General features: G+C 37.1%; 1 protein-coding gene across 1 annotated transcript in view; it reads right to left on the reverse strand.

The window, feature by feature from the left end:
* The window catches only part of BAZ2B (bromodomain adjacent to zinc finger domain 2B), a 111,538-nt gene that overhangs the window by 14,971 nt on the left and 79,447 nt on the right, over positions 1-17,120 (reverse strand). The window contains exons 15-24 of the mRNA XM_066554002.1: positions 15,394-15,459; positions 14,594-14,659; positions 13,914-13,958; positions 13,632-13,664; positions 12,378-12,443; positions 9,816-9,956; positions 8,812-9,066; positions 7,845-8,059; positions 6,357-6,431; positions 1,103-1,346 (exon numbers count right to left, since the gene is read on the reverse strand). Of these exons, the coding sequence (XP_066410099.1) occupies positions 1,103-1,346; positions 6,357-6,431; positions 7,845-8,059; positions 8,812-9,066; positions 9,816-9,956; positions 12,378-12,443; positions 13,632-13,664; positions 13,914-13,958; positions 14,594-14,659; positions 15,394-15,459 (1,206 nt within the window). The remainder of the gene's footprint in view (positions 1-1,102; positions 1,347-6,356; positions 6,432-7,844; positions 8,060-8,811; positions 9,067-9,815; positions 9,957-12,377; positions 12,444-13,631; positions 13,665-13,913; positions 13,959-14,593; positions 14,660-15,393; positions 15,460-17,120) is intronic.

A 17,120-nucleotide genomic window follows, 5' to 3' on the forward strand; every position in this document is an offset into this window, starting at 1 on the left:
AAGTCTGTGGTTGCCTTCTTCTTGCCTGTTTAGAGTCTTTTCCATGACAAGAGTTTTAACTTAGTTGAAGAAAACCTTTGGAAATAGTAGTAAAGTTCCAAAAGAATATGGTCAAAATTATCTCCACCATAAGATACCAGTCTTGTATTTCTTGGCTTCATAAAAGTGTACCAGAGTAAGGCCGTCTGAAATACTACATAGAATACAAATGCGATGAATTTCTGGTAGATCAGAAAATTAATTTCTGTACTGTTACTGGAATTTTGGCTATGAAATGCCCAGTGCACCAACATAAGAGATTGTACAAGATGGAAAAGGATTGAGGGATCGACTTGAGATTAGAAATCTAAATATTAATCTTTTAAAAATTCTGAATTATTTTTAAATACTTTGGGCTGTTCTTCTAAGGTAGTCTCTTAAATTCATACAAGTTCTAGTACCTGAAATAAATCCACAATAGCAGCACTAAGGGCTATTCCTACACTAGAAATTAGCTGGGTTTCTAATTAAGGGTGTATGCAAACCTCTGAGTTCACATATGTTGGATACATGCATTGTTCAAGCAGTCTTAAAAATCTTCGAACCTTGTATGAATGGATCATTTTCTGGCAAACAGAAAATACCCAGTGCTGCATCAAGTGCTTTAAAACGTAATATTTTCTATTGCTTGTGCCTTGTATCAGGTTCCATCCAGTGGAAGCCTGCGCATTTCCATTAAAAACCAGCTCAACAAGGTAAAAATCTTTCATTGATACTTCCTGTATTATATCTGACACTGACAAATAAAATTTATCATCTTGTGATCAAATCAAGTCAGGCAGTAATCACGTGGGGGAAGTTGTGAAAAAAATGCACAAGAAGATCACTCAAGCTTCAAAACAGAGAATGTTAAAGGCAACTGCATTGCTCATTTTTTACATTTTTACATTGTTAACAAAATAATAAAAACTAATAAAAATTTCAAAACACTGGAAGTAAGTTATTCTTCCCTCCTTTTTATGGCAACATTTTTGGGAAACAGTGCCATATTACAGAAAAAGAGAAGGAAAACAAGTTTTAGCTTATTTGCAAATAAAGTTTCACTATACTGACAATTCCCCACCTCATCCTCACAAACTTCTGCCTTTTTTCCTTTTTTATCATCTTTGTCCTCTTCATCCTCATCATCTTCATCTGCCTGATCATCACTGTCATCATCATCATCATCGTCGTAGTCACTGTCCCCTCCCTTCCGCCGGCGCTTGCGGCCGGGTGTGGGCGTCTCCAAGGAATGGGGTTCCTCGCCTCCGTCCCCACTCCCCGCAGCATCTCTTTTACCAGTTTTCTTGGCATGAATGATTCTAAGCCTTGGAACACATGAGAAAGGGTGAAATGGTGGATTATGGCTGTAGCATAAACATACCTCTCTTCCTATGAGATTGAAAGAAAATCATATATTTCAGATTTGAATTAGAGCTTCTGATCTATCATGACACTGTATTTTCTCAATATTTATTGTCACTAGTCAACAAGAAAAACTGATGTTATAAAACCCTTACTACTCGTGGTTCTGTTCTGAATAGACTTTGTTTCTCCCAGGTCAATTTTACTGTGTAACTGTTCAGAAGAAATGAAACACAAGAAGGATTTTGAGAAGTCAGGAAAGACGACATAGAAGAAAGAACCATTTCAACTTCTTTATCTTTTATTTAATGCACTTAAGAACACGATGACAAAATACTTGTGTCTGAGCCAGGGAGAAAAAGGCAAAAATCCTCACTTGGAAGTATGAAATTATATACATTGCATGGCAACAGCAGGTTCTACTAAAGATTACTCAAACTGTCATTTTTCCTTTTATGAAAGAAAAGGGAAACTTACATACCAGTTATTATGGTTGTAGTAGACCTCCTTCTTCTATAAAACCCCTATAAGACAAGATTCCACACAGCAAAAATTACAGTTCCACCTATCAGGGAGCTTGCAGGCAAACATGCTGAACCACAGGAGGTATATATAGCCAGGCTGAACCAGTCACTTATCACGCAGACCAAAAACGCAACTGACTTAGAAGAGATTCATAAACGTGTAGAAAAGACAAAGATTTTTAAAGAGATGACTGAAGAAGGTAGGATGGGAAAAGCAGAACGGTAACGACAAACACAATTACCAGGACGTAATTTTTCCTTGTCGTACTCCTCTCTTCCCATCCTACAGAACAATATTCCATACAGCAAGTGGCTACAAGTACAATGAGTGCTGTCCAAGTACTCGTTCCAGGGAATACTGACAAATGGACCAGCCTTCTTAAACACTGATAACCAGAGCCAGTTGTCAACAGCACAAACTGAAATGAAGGTGTCACTGTTCAACTGGGAGCAGCGCATTTTTTAGAAAAAGACTGTTAGCCAAGAAATCATCAAAGGGACTTGAAAACTGCTGGGCTTTGGTTTCTTGGTATGGTTTTGTTACTGCTGTTGTTTTGGGTTGGGTTTTTATGCACTAGTTAATACAACTGGAGAATTTATAAAGTCTTATCCATTTATTTTTTCCATATCAAGGGGATGTTTACCTGTTTTAGTGATTTAAAATATGTTTAAAAAAATCTCAAGCCTTTCAGTGAATTTGGAAGCAAATAACATTTTCAGGTATTGTGCAAAAACCCTCAGTCTCACTGCGCATCAATACCACTCAGGCTTTTGACTAAGTTTTTTAGAAAACTAATTTCCTTTTCAAGAGGATAACTTCAAGCTTCTTCACGTAGACTGGAAATTCCTGCCAATAAACAGGACTTAACTACCAAAATCACTAGTTAATGACTGGATTGTCTGCTGCAGTGGTGGATGATTTTAGAGACAATTTATATACACTAAGATGATCTTGAAGACAACTCAGTAATAAAGCTGGCAAGCGAATGTTCCATGACCTGCCAACACCTCTTTCATATACCTAAAGGAAATCAGAAGAAACAAAAAAGGCTACTTTTGCTGAAAGCAAAAATAAAGATGTAATGCTGTCAAGCACTAAAGGAAGCTTGCACAATACTGCAAATTATCAAGCATGCAAATGAATCAAAGATGCTCTTCTTTGATAGCACCACAAGCAGAAGAAGGCAGCAGTCCCTACTCAAAGCAGTGCAGAGGCAGAAATGAATGCCAGCATAACTTTAAAAATGTACAGTTATTTCAAGAAGCAGCATCATTTTTCTGTTGTTGCCTAGACATATGGCTCACTGAGAGAAGAAAACCCTCACTTAGGAAACTGTTCTGTCTTTCTCACTTTCAGGTATGGACCAAACGTGCATCTGCAACTGCTGAGAGAATCATAAAGTCTACTGACCTATAAAAAGAGTGGGCGGCCCATCAGAGAACCAAATGATTGACTTAAGCCTGCTCTAATCTCATCTATAATGCTTACTAGATCACAGAAGGAAAATTCACCTTCTGATTTAGTGTTCATGCCTTCCCCATAATTTTTGCATGTATGTAGTAGGTAGTACCAAGGCAAAGAAATTCTGAACATTGTACTTTTCACATAATTCACCTTGCATCTCAAAAAATTAAAGTTTGGTAAAAAAGCATTAGCATCTCCTACCTAAACTCAGGGTGTAATTTCTCCCCTTAGGGATACTGCTTTTCACATACCATCAATCATTTAGAGTTGAAATGGTTTCATTCAACAGAAATTAACTTACACAGAGCATACAAAAACACTGGCATGTGAAAAGAATACTGTTGCAGTGAAAAACTTAAGTCCTTTATAAAAACGAATTATTATAATAAATGAATTATTAAACCAAATTATTATTACCTAATTCTTTAAGAGGCAGTATTTCATTTTTATTCTGTTTTATGTTGATCCCGCTACAAAAGAATGCCAAAGAGAAGACATGTAATAGAAAAGGAGATGTTGAGACTTTGATTATCTAGTTAAAAAAAAATCACAGAATCATCTCAGGTGAGAGTCTGACCACAGCTGTCACACAGAAAGCACAAAGAAAGATGACTTGATCATATGAGATAGGTGCCTTTACAAAAAAAGGGATTAGTACCAAGACTCACAGCAAAATGCAATAGAGAAGGAATTAGATGCAACCTCTCATTGACGATCAGCTAAGCAGAAACAGTCCAGGCAGTTCAGAACTCAAATTTCCAGCCATCTATATTACACTTATTAAGATCCTTGAGGGAAGGAGGAGAAAAGGAGGGAAGAGCGGGGAAAGGGGTGCGAGGCAAAGCATCCGTTAAAACAAAATACAATGATTCTGTTTTCCAGCCTGGGATTTTACTGTTGCTTATTTGCATCTGTCAAGAACGGGCTTTTGCATTTATTTTTGCCCTCCTCCCCAGCTGAGAAGGTTATGTCCTTAAAAAATGAGAACATAAGTGCAAAAAGAAAACCTCCTTCATCGAACACATGCGATACAGATAGAATCTTTTCTCAACCCCCTTGAATATACTTGTAGCCAACCTGGACACAGTGGTTTGAAGATTAATGACAGCAAACACTGGCCAAACAGGCTGCGATTAAATCAATCCATTCCTCAGCCTCCGTTACTCATCCCCTGCACACTTCCAGCAGGAGGGGCATGTGCTGAGGGGCACGTAAAGGTCTGCAGGCATGTGAAAAGAGGTCACAGCTCTTGATCACACAGCGAGTACTCAACTAACCAGTTATTGCCATGCAAAACTCTTTGGGACTGGGATGCTTAAACATTAGATCAAGATGTGAATGGATGGGGAAGATAAAATGTAAGAATGAAGTCTGGAAGCAGAAAAAAATAGCAAAAAGAAGACTGATGTGTACAGATTTCATTTCAGAGAAGCCCCAGAACAGTTGTAAGGGTTTATGGAAAACATAATTGACATAATAAAGAAGAAAATATTGTTTCAAGTTGATTGAAGAAGAGTCTTCTAGAACCTTCTTGGAATTCATCAGAAAAAGTGGAAAACTTGAAAATTTTGAATCAAAGATCGAGAGAGGTGAATCAAGCTCATTGAATTCAAAGAAGCAGAAGAGCAACATTCCTGAGCTCTGCTGCAATACTTGCACTCAAAAATAGGAGAGCACTACTGGACCCCAAAATCCACACATGAGGCAGAAAAACTCAAGAAATGGAAAAATTATTGTAGCAAGGAGGATGAGCTTGGGACTTCAGAGTATGATGCTCACTACTTGACAGGGAAGAAATGAGAGATTATAAGGAAAAGGGAAGATCCTACATCTACAAGTACTTACAGTTTGATGGAGGGAGAGAAAGACTAAGCAGGCCCTAAGAAGACAAGAACAGGGAAGGGTCCCATTTTGCTAATGGTAAATTGGCTACATCAGAACTTCATAAACACTTCTTAAACCATATCCCATAGAGGGGACATGGATGAAGACAGGGAAAAAGTAAGTAGGTTAACCTAAAGGTTAAAATACATTAACTCTGTGCAGACTGGGATTTGTAGTATTAGTAGAGAATGTCTTTTTATTGGTCTAATTTTTTCCTCTACCTCCCTCTTGTCCTTCTTCTTTACTTCTTTCCTTCTTCCTTCTGAGATATATTAAAGGGAAAAAATGGAGACATAAGATTAGAAATGAAAGTACCTAAAGCAAGGACTAAGAAAGGATTTACCATTCCTAGCAAGAGGTAAAGATGACAAAGAAAAAAAAAAAGCAGAGTCTGGCTATGTGTTTTTACCCCCTGTGATTCATTAACTTTATGCCGTCCAGCTTCCTGATAGTTGGAGCCAGTATGGTTGCTGTATGGAATTTTGTCTTGTAGGATGGGAGAACAGTGAATATGAAACTGACAACCTTTAAGAAGTTCAAATTTTACCTTAAACAGAAATATAAGAAATATAAAAAATAATCTCAAAGCTTGCATTCTACATATGATCCCTAGCTATAGGGAACGACGTGACATTGACAGATGAGAAACACTAAGATAACATAAATTAGCAAAATTCAATTGGCAATTGTTGTATGAAAATCACATTGTCTTAAAATGCCTTTCAGAATGAACACTGGAAATTATGGTAGGTCCAAATAAACTTTGATTATGTCAATAGCAATTTTATGGCTCCTTTAATATTCCAATTAAAAAGTTTTTTGTTTCCTCCAAAGAATACAAAATTAGACTTGACTTCGCTCCAAATCTGAGTGACACTACCCCTCTGAATCTCATGCATCTTTAATAGACTGTAAAAGACTGGTGCCGCAACATCCTAAACTCACATCCGTCTTAATTAAGCAGTTTGATTACTAATGTCTTGGTAAACCTGTAACTTAATCGGCTGATTTTATGCTTAGAACCAATTCCCTATAGAGCAGTGTATGTGAACAAAGGCAAAAAAGCAAAATATGGTAATATTTAAGGAAATGAAACTTACTTCCGAAGTTTGCCTTCAACCATCCATTTATCTCTCCTTAAGTTTGACATATAATCAATGTTTTTATCAATTTCACTGTCAAAGATGAAAATAATCCATTAACTGTGAACTTAGGTATCTTTTTTCTGATAGACATTACGTATAGACATTTTTCCCTCAAATAACTATCTTTTGAGAAATCCTTAAAATTCAAAATAAAAAATTTTAAATATAGGAAATCACAGTACTAGGAACACCAATGTAGCACACTGCTGTACTTATGTCAGTCTTTATCCCCAACATCACCTCAGCTTTCTTTCCACAAGGAGCATGGCACTCAACATTTCTTTTCATAGCTCTAGTTCAGAGTCAAGCCTCCAAATGTCTTTGCCACAAAGCATGTAGCCCTGTGATGAAAAAATAGTTACCACTGGTACATCTGAAGTATTCTACCTAGGATCTCTGGGACCTACAATCCAACATTCACTTTTCGCTGCAGAAACTGAAGAACCAAAAAGAGGGCTTTGGTACAGTCACCATCTGCGTGCCCACGTCCGAGACATCCCAGCCTCAGCAATTCAGCAGATTACCGTTGTTTCTATGATCAAAATATAGAAACTCAAGTTCTAAGTGATCATTTCTACAAATAGGACCTAAGAGTCATCTGCAACAAGAGGAAGTTTCTTTCTATGATGAATTTGACTGATACACGTGAACTTTCTTGAACAGTTATGCACAGCACTTGCACTGCCCACTTCTGCTATCTTCCAACTTCGCAAAACCTGAAGCATCTCTTCCATTCCTGCTTTACGCAACCCTGATTAACTTTTGCAGCACAGGGTACCAAACCCAGCAGAATGCACCAAGAAACAAAGCAGCACTCAATTAGGTCATGAAACACTTTAGCATAGACAGTCTGTGGAAGAACAGGCCTCCCAGAAAATGGCATTTCCCAACTTTTTGTTCCACATTGGTGGGTTTTGACAAGTTGTTGAACATAGGGGGTCCTTAAAATTATGAAATACTATCCACTACTGACCACAAATGCAACATATACACCTTCTTGAATTACTACGATGATACATCAAGCTTGCCACCTCAGCTTATGACCCTACTTAAAGAAACATCTTCAAAACATCTTCAAAAACAAAAGGAAAAAAGGGAAAATAGTGTACTGCAGAAGCCTTAAACAACTCTTCCTAAATTATTCCCTAGAATACCTACTAAATTTCTTGGCAATCAACCTCATCTTTTATTCCTAAAATTGCTAGAGAAATTTTGGTTCAAGCTTTGAAAACAAAATTACAGACTAAACACGGAAAAGTTATATTCTTCCATCATATCAACAGTACATAAAGGTAAGAAGCAGTAACTCAACCAATTTCAGCTTTCATTGTGAGAAGAACATAAGCAGTCTCCCTGTAATGGAATACAGTGAATACACAGTATTTCTGAACTACGACATTTTTATGATCTTATTTTCACACACCTGTTTGGGAAAAATCTTACCTTACTACACTTTTGCTGCAGGCTAACTCATTGACCAAAAAAGCAAGTATGGATGCTTTCTGAGCTGGAGAATGTGCCTGAAAAGCTTTTGTCTTCAAGCTCTCTGTCAGCTCTGTTTGCCCACAATGAGCCTCCATGAAAATCTGCAGAATCTCAGACACATTATCTCGATTGATACCAACATTCAGTAAGTGTTCTCCAAGAATAGTTTTAGCCTAAAAAGAACAAAGACATTTCAGACAGTCATGTTTTAAAAACACCATTTTCCTTTGTAGGCTATTTTATTGTTCATAGAGGACGGTAGGGGTTTCTTTGCATTTTTACATAAGTATATCAAACATGATTGGTACTTGAGACTATTCAAATGTAAATCTTAAATCCAGTAACAAATTAGAATGTCTTCACCTCTAAGTTTTTAAAAACAGAGATAATATTAGCAATAATTAAATGGATTACATGTAAAAAGGCATGGTCCAACTGAAAATTGATGAATACTGCTGTGCACAATGATACTATGAAGAGCTCTAGAGTGGAAGAAAGCTGAAAAAGAAGGCCAGTAAGAGAGAGAGTCATGACTGAATTGGGGTTTTGATGCAGTGACCTAGACAGCAGACGTTAGGGAAAGAAATAGCAAGATTCACTGAGAATACAACATGAGGATAAGAACGCAAAGGAATGGATGGAAAGGAGTTAAAAGACATGGCCACAGATGTGACAGTGCCCTACAAAAGATCCAAACAAAAATGGGATGTGTGTTTGTGTGAAGAGAAAATGCACTGAAATTTATCATGTCTGGAAAATGGGAAGGCTGATGGGACATGAAGTTTTGGAGTAATATTAGAACCATGACACTGAAGAAAAGAATTAGGAAAGTCAAAATAAATCCATAGGAGAGAGGTGTCAGAGACGCATTATGAAGAATGCATTTGTATATACAGGGTGTTTACTATGGATTTTTTCTTTTTACCTTGTATCCTGTACCAAGTCCAGGATCGCACACAGCTGCAGAGACAAGTTTCACAAGCAAGTCCTGTACTTCTCCCATGCTGTCCCCTATGTTGAGCAAACCCTCTTGAAGAGCACTCAGGGAGGGAACATCTATGGCCACATCAAAGCCAAGAACTTTACCAAAGTTACGCAGGAACTGCACTACCATAAGACAATCAGAAAACGTGCTTCCATCAAGAACAAGGCCTGGGATGCGAGGCAGCTCTGGGAAAGGCTGGAAAGCAAAGAAAAAAAGTGAAAGATTCAGTAGCATATTTCAAAAGAAATTCTTTTTATAACAGCTGGGAAAATTGATTGACACTTCCTTCTGACCTAGAGCATGACAACACTGGAAGGTACAGGCAACCTTCCTTCCAAGGGGTATCCTGCACCCCTTGCCCATTCAATGCTGAAACACATTTAAATGTTCACAAATTATAGAAGGCAAGAGATCAGGAAATACTACTTTTTTGGCCAGGAGACACTGTAAAGATCTGTTCTGAGTCAAATTACTGTAAAAGGTAGTGTAAAATTATTTAAGGGAAAAAGGGAAGGAATTTCTCTGGAACAGACTTTGAACCCAACCTTCGTCAAGTCCCTACAGACAAAAACTAAGAAGTTGGAAGACTGGGAGAGTAATTCTTTTTGAGCAACAGCTTGTAAGAGTTCTCTAGATAACTATACAGTGCCTGTGTACTGAGACATGATGCACGTTCCTGGAGTGAAAACAACTTGAGTAAAGAATTTTTAAAGGCAATCATGTTTTTAGGAAGCAGGCCTCTTTTAAACAAAAAACTTTTACATAAACATATGCTACTGTGTCGCGTTCTAGTATCTTGTATTTGTATATATTTCAAATAGCTCTCTAATTACCTCAATTAAAACTTGAATGCTCTCAGTGTGACTGCAAGAAGAAAGTTATTGACAGAATTATAAAATACACAAACAAGAAGCAAGAAAGTAAGTCTATGTTGTTGTGATTACCTTCTGGTCTGCTAAGCACATATCTTCATTAGGCTTCTTTAGCTCCTTTGCCATTTCTAATTCCAATCTTCGCTGTTCCAGTTTACGTTCCTTATTTAATCTTTTTTCATCACGTTTCTCTTGCTTCAGCCGCTCTTTTTCCTTAAGAGAATTAAAAGGGAAAAAAATAAACCCCACATATTAAACTTACAAAGGAACAATCTAAGAATTTGAGGAGTACTAGTTCTGTAACCTTAAGAATCGCCACATCTATTAAGGAACCTGCATTAAAGTAAAGGGGAGGGAAAAACGAGAACAAAATCACTGAATTTGTAAAACAATCTAAGATTCAGCTTTTTCTCTCCTGTCCACAGAGACACAGGTTTCAAGTATGTTTGCAAAGAAAAACTCTTTGACGTACCATTTAAAAAAGATGACTGAGTGAAAATATGGCAAAGAATTGCCATGCAAGGCACCTGATTTTAAAGGCCCTGCTTACACCCCAGTATTGTTAATCTGCACCTGCTACAGCAGAGACCACTCAAGAAATCTCTCTGAACAATACATGGCTGAAAAAGTCCCATAATACATAAACTAGATATGAATGCCTTATAAAACACAACCAATCTTTTCAAACACAAGTAGCTTCTGGCCTTGAATTACCATACACTTTGCATGCAACCTAAAACTGAACATTTTGTCCTTTATGTCTTATATGCACAACAAGAACACACGCATCATCAAGTGAGAAGTCAAGCACCTACTGTCTCTTCAACACCCTCCACAGTGGAGTCACACCAATACTACACCAACTCTGTAACATGCCAAGACTATGAACCTAGAGCTCCCGTGGCCTTTCCCATCCCCGGTGCCAGGGTTTCTGCTGCCAATCCACTGTCCTGATGACACAACTGCCCACACACCTCCGTGCAACCAATATCAAGTGTAAATTGTATGGAATCTGCCACACATCAGCACCACCTGTTCAGAGCACAGAACTGTGTGTATAAACAAACACACGTATGTGTGTGTGCCTCCGCTCAAGAACCTGATACAGTACAAAATTGAAGATGCTGCATGTGCTTTTCACCTGTGGACACAGAAGGGCTAAAGAACCAAGCTAAGATGCCTCCCATTACTCAGAACCACTCCCTACTATTCTGTTAGTTTAAGAGGTCACTCTAGTCTCTTCCATTTACTACCACCATATTTTGCAACAATGAGAGTATGGGCAATACTAAGTCAGGGCTCAGCTGCATTTGTAGGTCAGTATTAACCACTGACTTCTCTGTAGAGTTCTGGCAGGCCCCATGACTTTTTATTCTTCCTTTTGATTCTACATGGAGTATTATCAGACCACTAGTGACACCTGTGGATAACCACTGTGAGTGCACAGGGATCATAACTTCTACTACTACAGTCTTTAGTGGATAGCAAGATCGGATTTCATATTGCACACAAAGAACATATTTGGACCAGTAAATGTACACTGGCAGAAAAAAAATGCACTGACATTCAGAACTACCCATCTGCCCACCTGCTTGCTACTCTACAGCTGTGTAAGCACCCTCTGTACTGCCAACGCAGGCCCTCTTTATCTACCCTGAGTTCATAAGAGACATCTTGTATTGAAAAATCACAATACACTAAAGCAGCACACAAAATCCCTAACTTGATGCCCTCTGATTTGCTTTTGGAAACTGATTTATTGCCTTTTATCTTAGCCTATGTCAATGTCCCAAGGTCAGCTGGCATTGCTTACAACTTGTTTTTGCCAATTTGAAATGCTCTACAACAGAAGAAAACCAGAGATGTATATATGGATATTTATGTGTCCACACAGTAATTTATAGTTATGATTAAAACTGAAAACTTCAGGCTGCACTACGTTTCATAAATCTATTTAAACATTACTTCTACTGGTTGAAATAAACACTGTTCTATATCTGTTAAGAGTAAGAATATAGTTAGACCACTGGATCAGACTAAATGACCATTTAGCCTGGTATCCTGATTTCCAACAGTGGAATGGCTGCTTGGGGTATCATCTTCCTCTACGTCCTTGTAATGAAGTATTATTCAGTTTTTCTTGGGTTTGGTCAGTCGCTTTTATTGAAATTTGCAAATACATCCTAGAGAGAAGTTTTAACAATTTCCTTAACAACTACTTGCTATAATGATGGCTATCTTATTTCAATATCCTCATTATCTGCACTTTATTTACAAAAGTTTCTGGATATGGACTTAAAAAAAAAAAGGATACAGAAATACATAAATGTAAAGCAAAAAGCAAATGAGTAATTGTGGTGTTTTTGTATTTTACTTCTGTTTACTTCTCAAAAACATCCAGAACTCTCAAAACTGGGCAATCTGTGCCAATGTTCAACCATCTCTCTCCAAGTAAAAAAGTTTTTTTAAGTTTGAACAGAATTTCCTGTAGTTCAATTTGTGCCTAATGTTTCTTGTCCTACTGCTGCAATGTACACAAATCAAATTATACATAATGTAAAAGGACACTGCTCTTCTACAGATGACTGCAGAACAAAACTACGAAAACTTCAAACTTTCAGAGTTAATACTCACTTCTGCTTTTTTACGTGCTTCCATGGCTTTCATAAGCATCATATGTTGTCTTCTCCGTTCTCGTTCCTATTGAAGTGGGTAATATTAGAACAAAACTAAACCGCATTTTCAAATCAGTAAAAAAGTGGAGTAACAAATTTAGCATTAATAGACAAGTCACAGTAAATACTAAATATAGGACAAGAATGGCCAAGTCTGTGCATGTTTTAGTTCAGGTTTAGAAAGCAAATACAAGAACAATCAAAAGCAAAAAGGTAAAGCAATGAACATGGAGACAGTGTAAATAAGAAGCATACAGATTTACTTATGGTCAGTTGTGATGCTCCTTCATAAGCTGGCAGAACAAAAAGCATAATGGTTGGCTGGAACAGGTCAGTTACCTTACATCTGCTATGACGGAACTTGCAATTTACTTCTTCAATAGCCAATTCAGCAGAAATTTTAAACTGGTCTTTTTCAAACATTGCAAGTATTAACATTTTTCTAACCAAGCAACAAATTAACATGATTAATTTTATCAGCTCTAGATCAGTTTTAATCAAGCCAGTAGTGGTGCATACACATATGCAACAACACTTGCATTTACTGATGCCTGTCCCTCAGTAAATTATGTCAGTAGCTTCAAATGCATTAAGGAGCAGTATTCTAAGGCACTAAGTACAGGGGATTTTCCTTCAGCTTAACAGCTGAAGAGCAAATCTTGGCCCCAGTAAAGGCTATAGGAATTTTATCATCTAATTTGGTGAGGCTAGGATAACATTCTAATATTTCATTGTATATTTATAACGTTATGTATTTACCACCAACTGAAAGCTATTTCCTCAGTATCTTACAAGGGGAAGACATCACCCTGATTTCTAAAACAGGTTAATTCAAATTGTATTTAATATGTCTGGATTCATTCCCAGTGAATGGGACAAGGCTTGCAAAAATCATCCAAGTGACCATCCTAGTGATTTTGCATCAATCCCTGATTTTATATACTAGTCAAATTTTTACTGGGACATCAGTAATATAGATCCCTGGTTAAAAACCACATTTAGTTATTGCCACATTCAATTTATACACATGTTCAAGACATGGTTTTTTTTCCTTAACAGACAAGACAAGCAGATGTATGCAATGCACTGTGCTGTAAAGCCATGCAGCAGTATGTAATATGACAGCAGCCAGTGCTACATTTTATGCATTGCTATGACAACCATATCACAACCAAATCACAATGCGGTGTTAGATGTACAAAAATAAACATACCCATACCATATCTAGTCTATGCCTCTCCAACTCCTGGTAGAAAGAGTTGGCACAACATTATGAAACAGAAATCACAAAGTCATAAAACCACTTTATAATCCCCCAAAAGACCCCAATACCAAAGCAAAGCAAAAAATTGTAAGGCAAAAGAAAATCTGTGCAGGAATCAAACCCAGAAGTTTAAAAAGGGCATATTTTGACGATTCTACCCCCCCCATACAAGTGAAAGCAGTAGCTGACAACTGGCATTCTGTCTGTTTGGTCAACCAAACTTATACCAACCTGGTGCTTCAGAAGAACGGCCTGCTGCCTTCTCATCTCTTTCTCCTTCAACAGAAGAACAGAAGTGTATTTTTTTAAAACATCAATCAAAATTTACTTACCAAACTGCACAGTTCTGCCACACTAAAACAGCACATCTGACTTAAATTCTAACTTACAGAGAAGTATACACAGTATACGTGACAGTAAGTCTGGTGAGTTGGGAGTTCCATGTTAGATAGAACACACCTAGAATGCCGAAGCAGCAATAGTGCTTATATACACACACACAGACACTGCATTTTCCAGTATTTGTAAAAGAGTTCTGTAGTTTTGCATGCATTACAGCCTAGAAAAGACTATGCTCACCAAGAAACAACAACATTTTTCCATACAGTGTGCTTGAAAGAATATTGTGAATAATGTTACTGCAGAACATTTTGTTACGCAAACCATGGTAATGGCATATAAAGTAATCTAAAGTACTGTCTCTGTATATCTGTGTGTGTATGCCACACATACACAAACTCCTCTGCATATGCTTCATGGCTTTTTATAACAATACATACATGTCATTATTTGCTGTCTCTATGTACAGCTTCATTATCAATGAACAGCCTCCCAAATCTATTGCTTTTATACATCCACATACATTATGTATAATAACACAGTTCTTGTTTTTGGAGCTCCTCTAAACTAACCTTTATTCGTTTTTCCGCTTCCAGTAATTTGGCATTTGCTGCTTCTTCCTTCTTTTTCTTTTTTGCCTGTGCATGCAAAACAGGTCACACAACAGCACAATCACAACTTGAAAATAATCTGACTAGAAGCAAAGTTATGTATCTTTAGAAGTTAAGAACATCATCACTTATTGCGTACATTGCAAGAAATCTCTGATGCAGCTTTCACAATCAATCAATTCACATTTCAGTTACTTTAAAAAAAATTCAACCAGAATTTCAAACAAAAAATTTCAACCAAAATTTCCCACTCAAAACTGTTTCATCTGGCTATTTTAAGAAAGCAGGTACACACAGAAATGGCAAAGAGATTACTATTATTTTTTATGTCAATGGAGACTTGAAAATTAGCAATCTATCTTTGCTAGTACAGTAGCAAACCTGTAGAGTATACTCTAATACAGCCATAGTATTTTTAAACCCACTGCATTTCATACAGAGCATACCCACAGCATTGTATTGTTTTAATATCCTACTACTGCAAACTTTTTCTCTAACTAAGGAATTGTTTTGCTGTTAACTTATGTACACACAAGACTATTCTGATAGAAAACCGTGAGCCCAAGTGTGAATTAAGACTATGGATCACAGTTTATGTTGATCTTTTAAGAAAAATAATTTAGGACACATCTTTGAACTGGCCTTCGGAAATAACGTCATTAGAGCTGCTATATTTAGTTACGCTTCTAACTACATGTGTAACTACTAAAATACATTTTAAAATGGCAATGGAAAAATTACATTTGAGTCATTATTTTTACCTCCAAAATTTGCTGAGCTCGAAGTTCCTTCTCCATTCTAATTTGCTGAATTCGCTTAATTTTTTCCTACAAGGGTAAGAAAGTTACTTCTTTAAAAATATATACATAAAGGAAATTATACTTTTATAAAAATACTTTTATATACTATACTGTACATACTATACTTTTTTTATACATTTACTTTTACATTTTTAAAATTACAAAGTTTATACATACTTTTTTGTTATTGACTTTCAGCCATTTTAGTCAACTGTTCCCATATGTTTAGAAATTTTACTAGTATTAGATATCTTCCTTTCCCTGAAGGAAACCACGTCTAGTTATGCATGGGTGCTCATGTTTAAGTTGTCAAAGTTTTTATTATTTTTTTAACACCTTCAAGAGGACCAGATTAATGACCAAGTAAGGAAACTAGAGTATTCCAACTCCAGCTGACAATGGTGAAGCTACTTAAGAATGAACAAAAGGGTGAGCTATGCCATGAAATACATGATGTTTTGAAGTGATCTCTCTGACCAAGAAATAGCAAGGGCTGTCCAAGCACTGAGGCGTTTGTGCCTCAGTTCTTACAGCCTCTTTCAGGCCATTATGGTCCCATGGGCAGCACAGTGAGCTGAGCTCAGCAAAACCCAAAGTCCATGCTCTGTCAGCCAGGAACACTCACCCACATGAAACCTGGGTAACATGCTCAGCTAAGTACACTTCAGTTGCTCCACATATTTAAAGCACTCAGGTAATTGATGCTAATTTTGGAAGCTTTAGTATGCAGTTTAGTGATGGAATTGTACACATGCTGTAACAAAAGAAGTAATTGGAACAGGAACCATGGGTACTACAACATATTTAAGCATGTTTCATCATGGTGAAAACGATCAAGTTATGCACTCCACAGATGGATGCTGGGCAACCATATTCTAATATATCCTTCTTTATAAATTAGTTCCTGAAATCTGAACCAAGTCTTATTACAGTGATTGAAAAATGCAATCATTGCAAACACTGGAATCATTTCACACTACCTGTGTTGCATAGGTTTGTCTGTTAAATTAGCTATTAAAAATTCATTAGCACATTATTTGAGATTATCTCAAAAGAGCTGACTGAGCCACAGTGACTAGGAAGGACCATTTTGAAGGAAAGTGCATCCATCCAGCTGGACTTCCTGTAAAGTTTTAATAGCAAAATCCAGATCATGGAATATCCCTGCAAGCTAGGGGAAGCCTAGACCAGAAGCTTGAAAAGGAGCTCAATGAGCTTCTCTGGAACAGCAGACGCTTTCCCAACAGTGAGGGTAAAGCCCATCTGTACATAATACATTGTTTTCTTGTGAGCTGGCCTGAGACTCTGAGAACAGGGATCACTCTAAAATTTTACTCTCTGGAGGACATAGTGATACATACAATAAAGTATATATGTAGTGATGTATATACATAGTGATGTATATACCAAGGTCCTAAGAAAAGATAGTCTATAATATTTAACAGTAAAAGAGCAATGACAGATGAGAAAGATGTACTAAGTTTTCTGACAAATAGAGCTGCTACATGAAGTCTAAACACCAGTTTATGAGCTCTGTAAACTATTGAGAAGTCCAACATAACACAACCTTATCAATAAAATTAACTCAAGAGGCCTTGTGCAGACCATGCAGAACTTTTTCCACGTGAAGCTTCCATGTGAAGCTCACAGCATGGACCTTAAATCTCTATTATCCTCCATTACACTTT

The sequence above is a fragment of the Molothrus aeneus genome, chromosome 7 (genome assembly GCF_037042795.1).
Source record: "Molothrus aeneus isolate 106 chromosome 7, BPBGC_Maene_1.0, whole genome shotgun sequence".
Taxonomy (NCBI): domain Eukaryota; kingdom Metazoa; phylum Chordata; class Aves; order Passeriformes; family Icteridae; genus Molothrus; species Molothrus aeneus.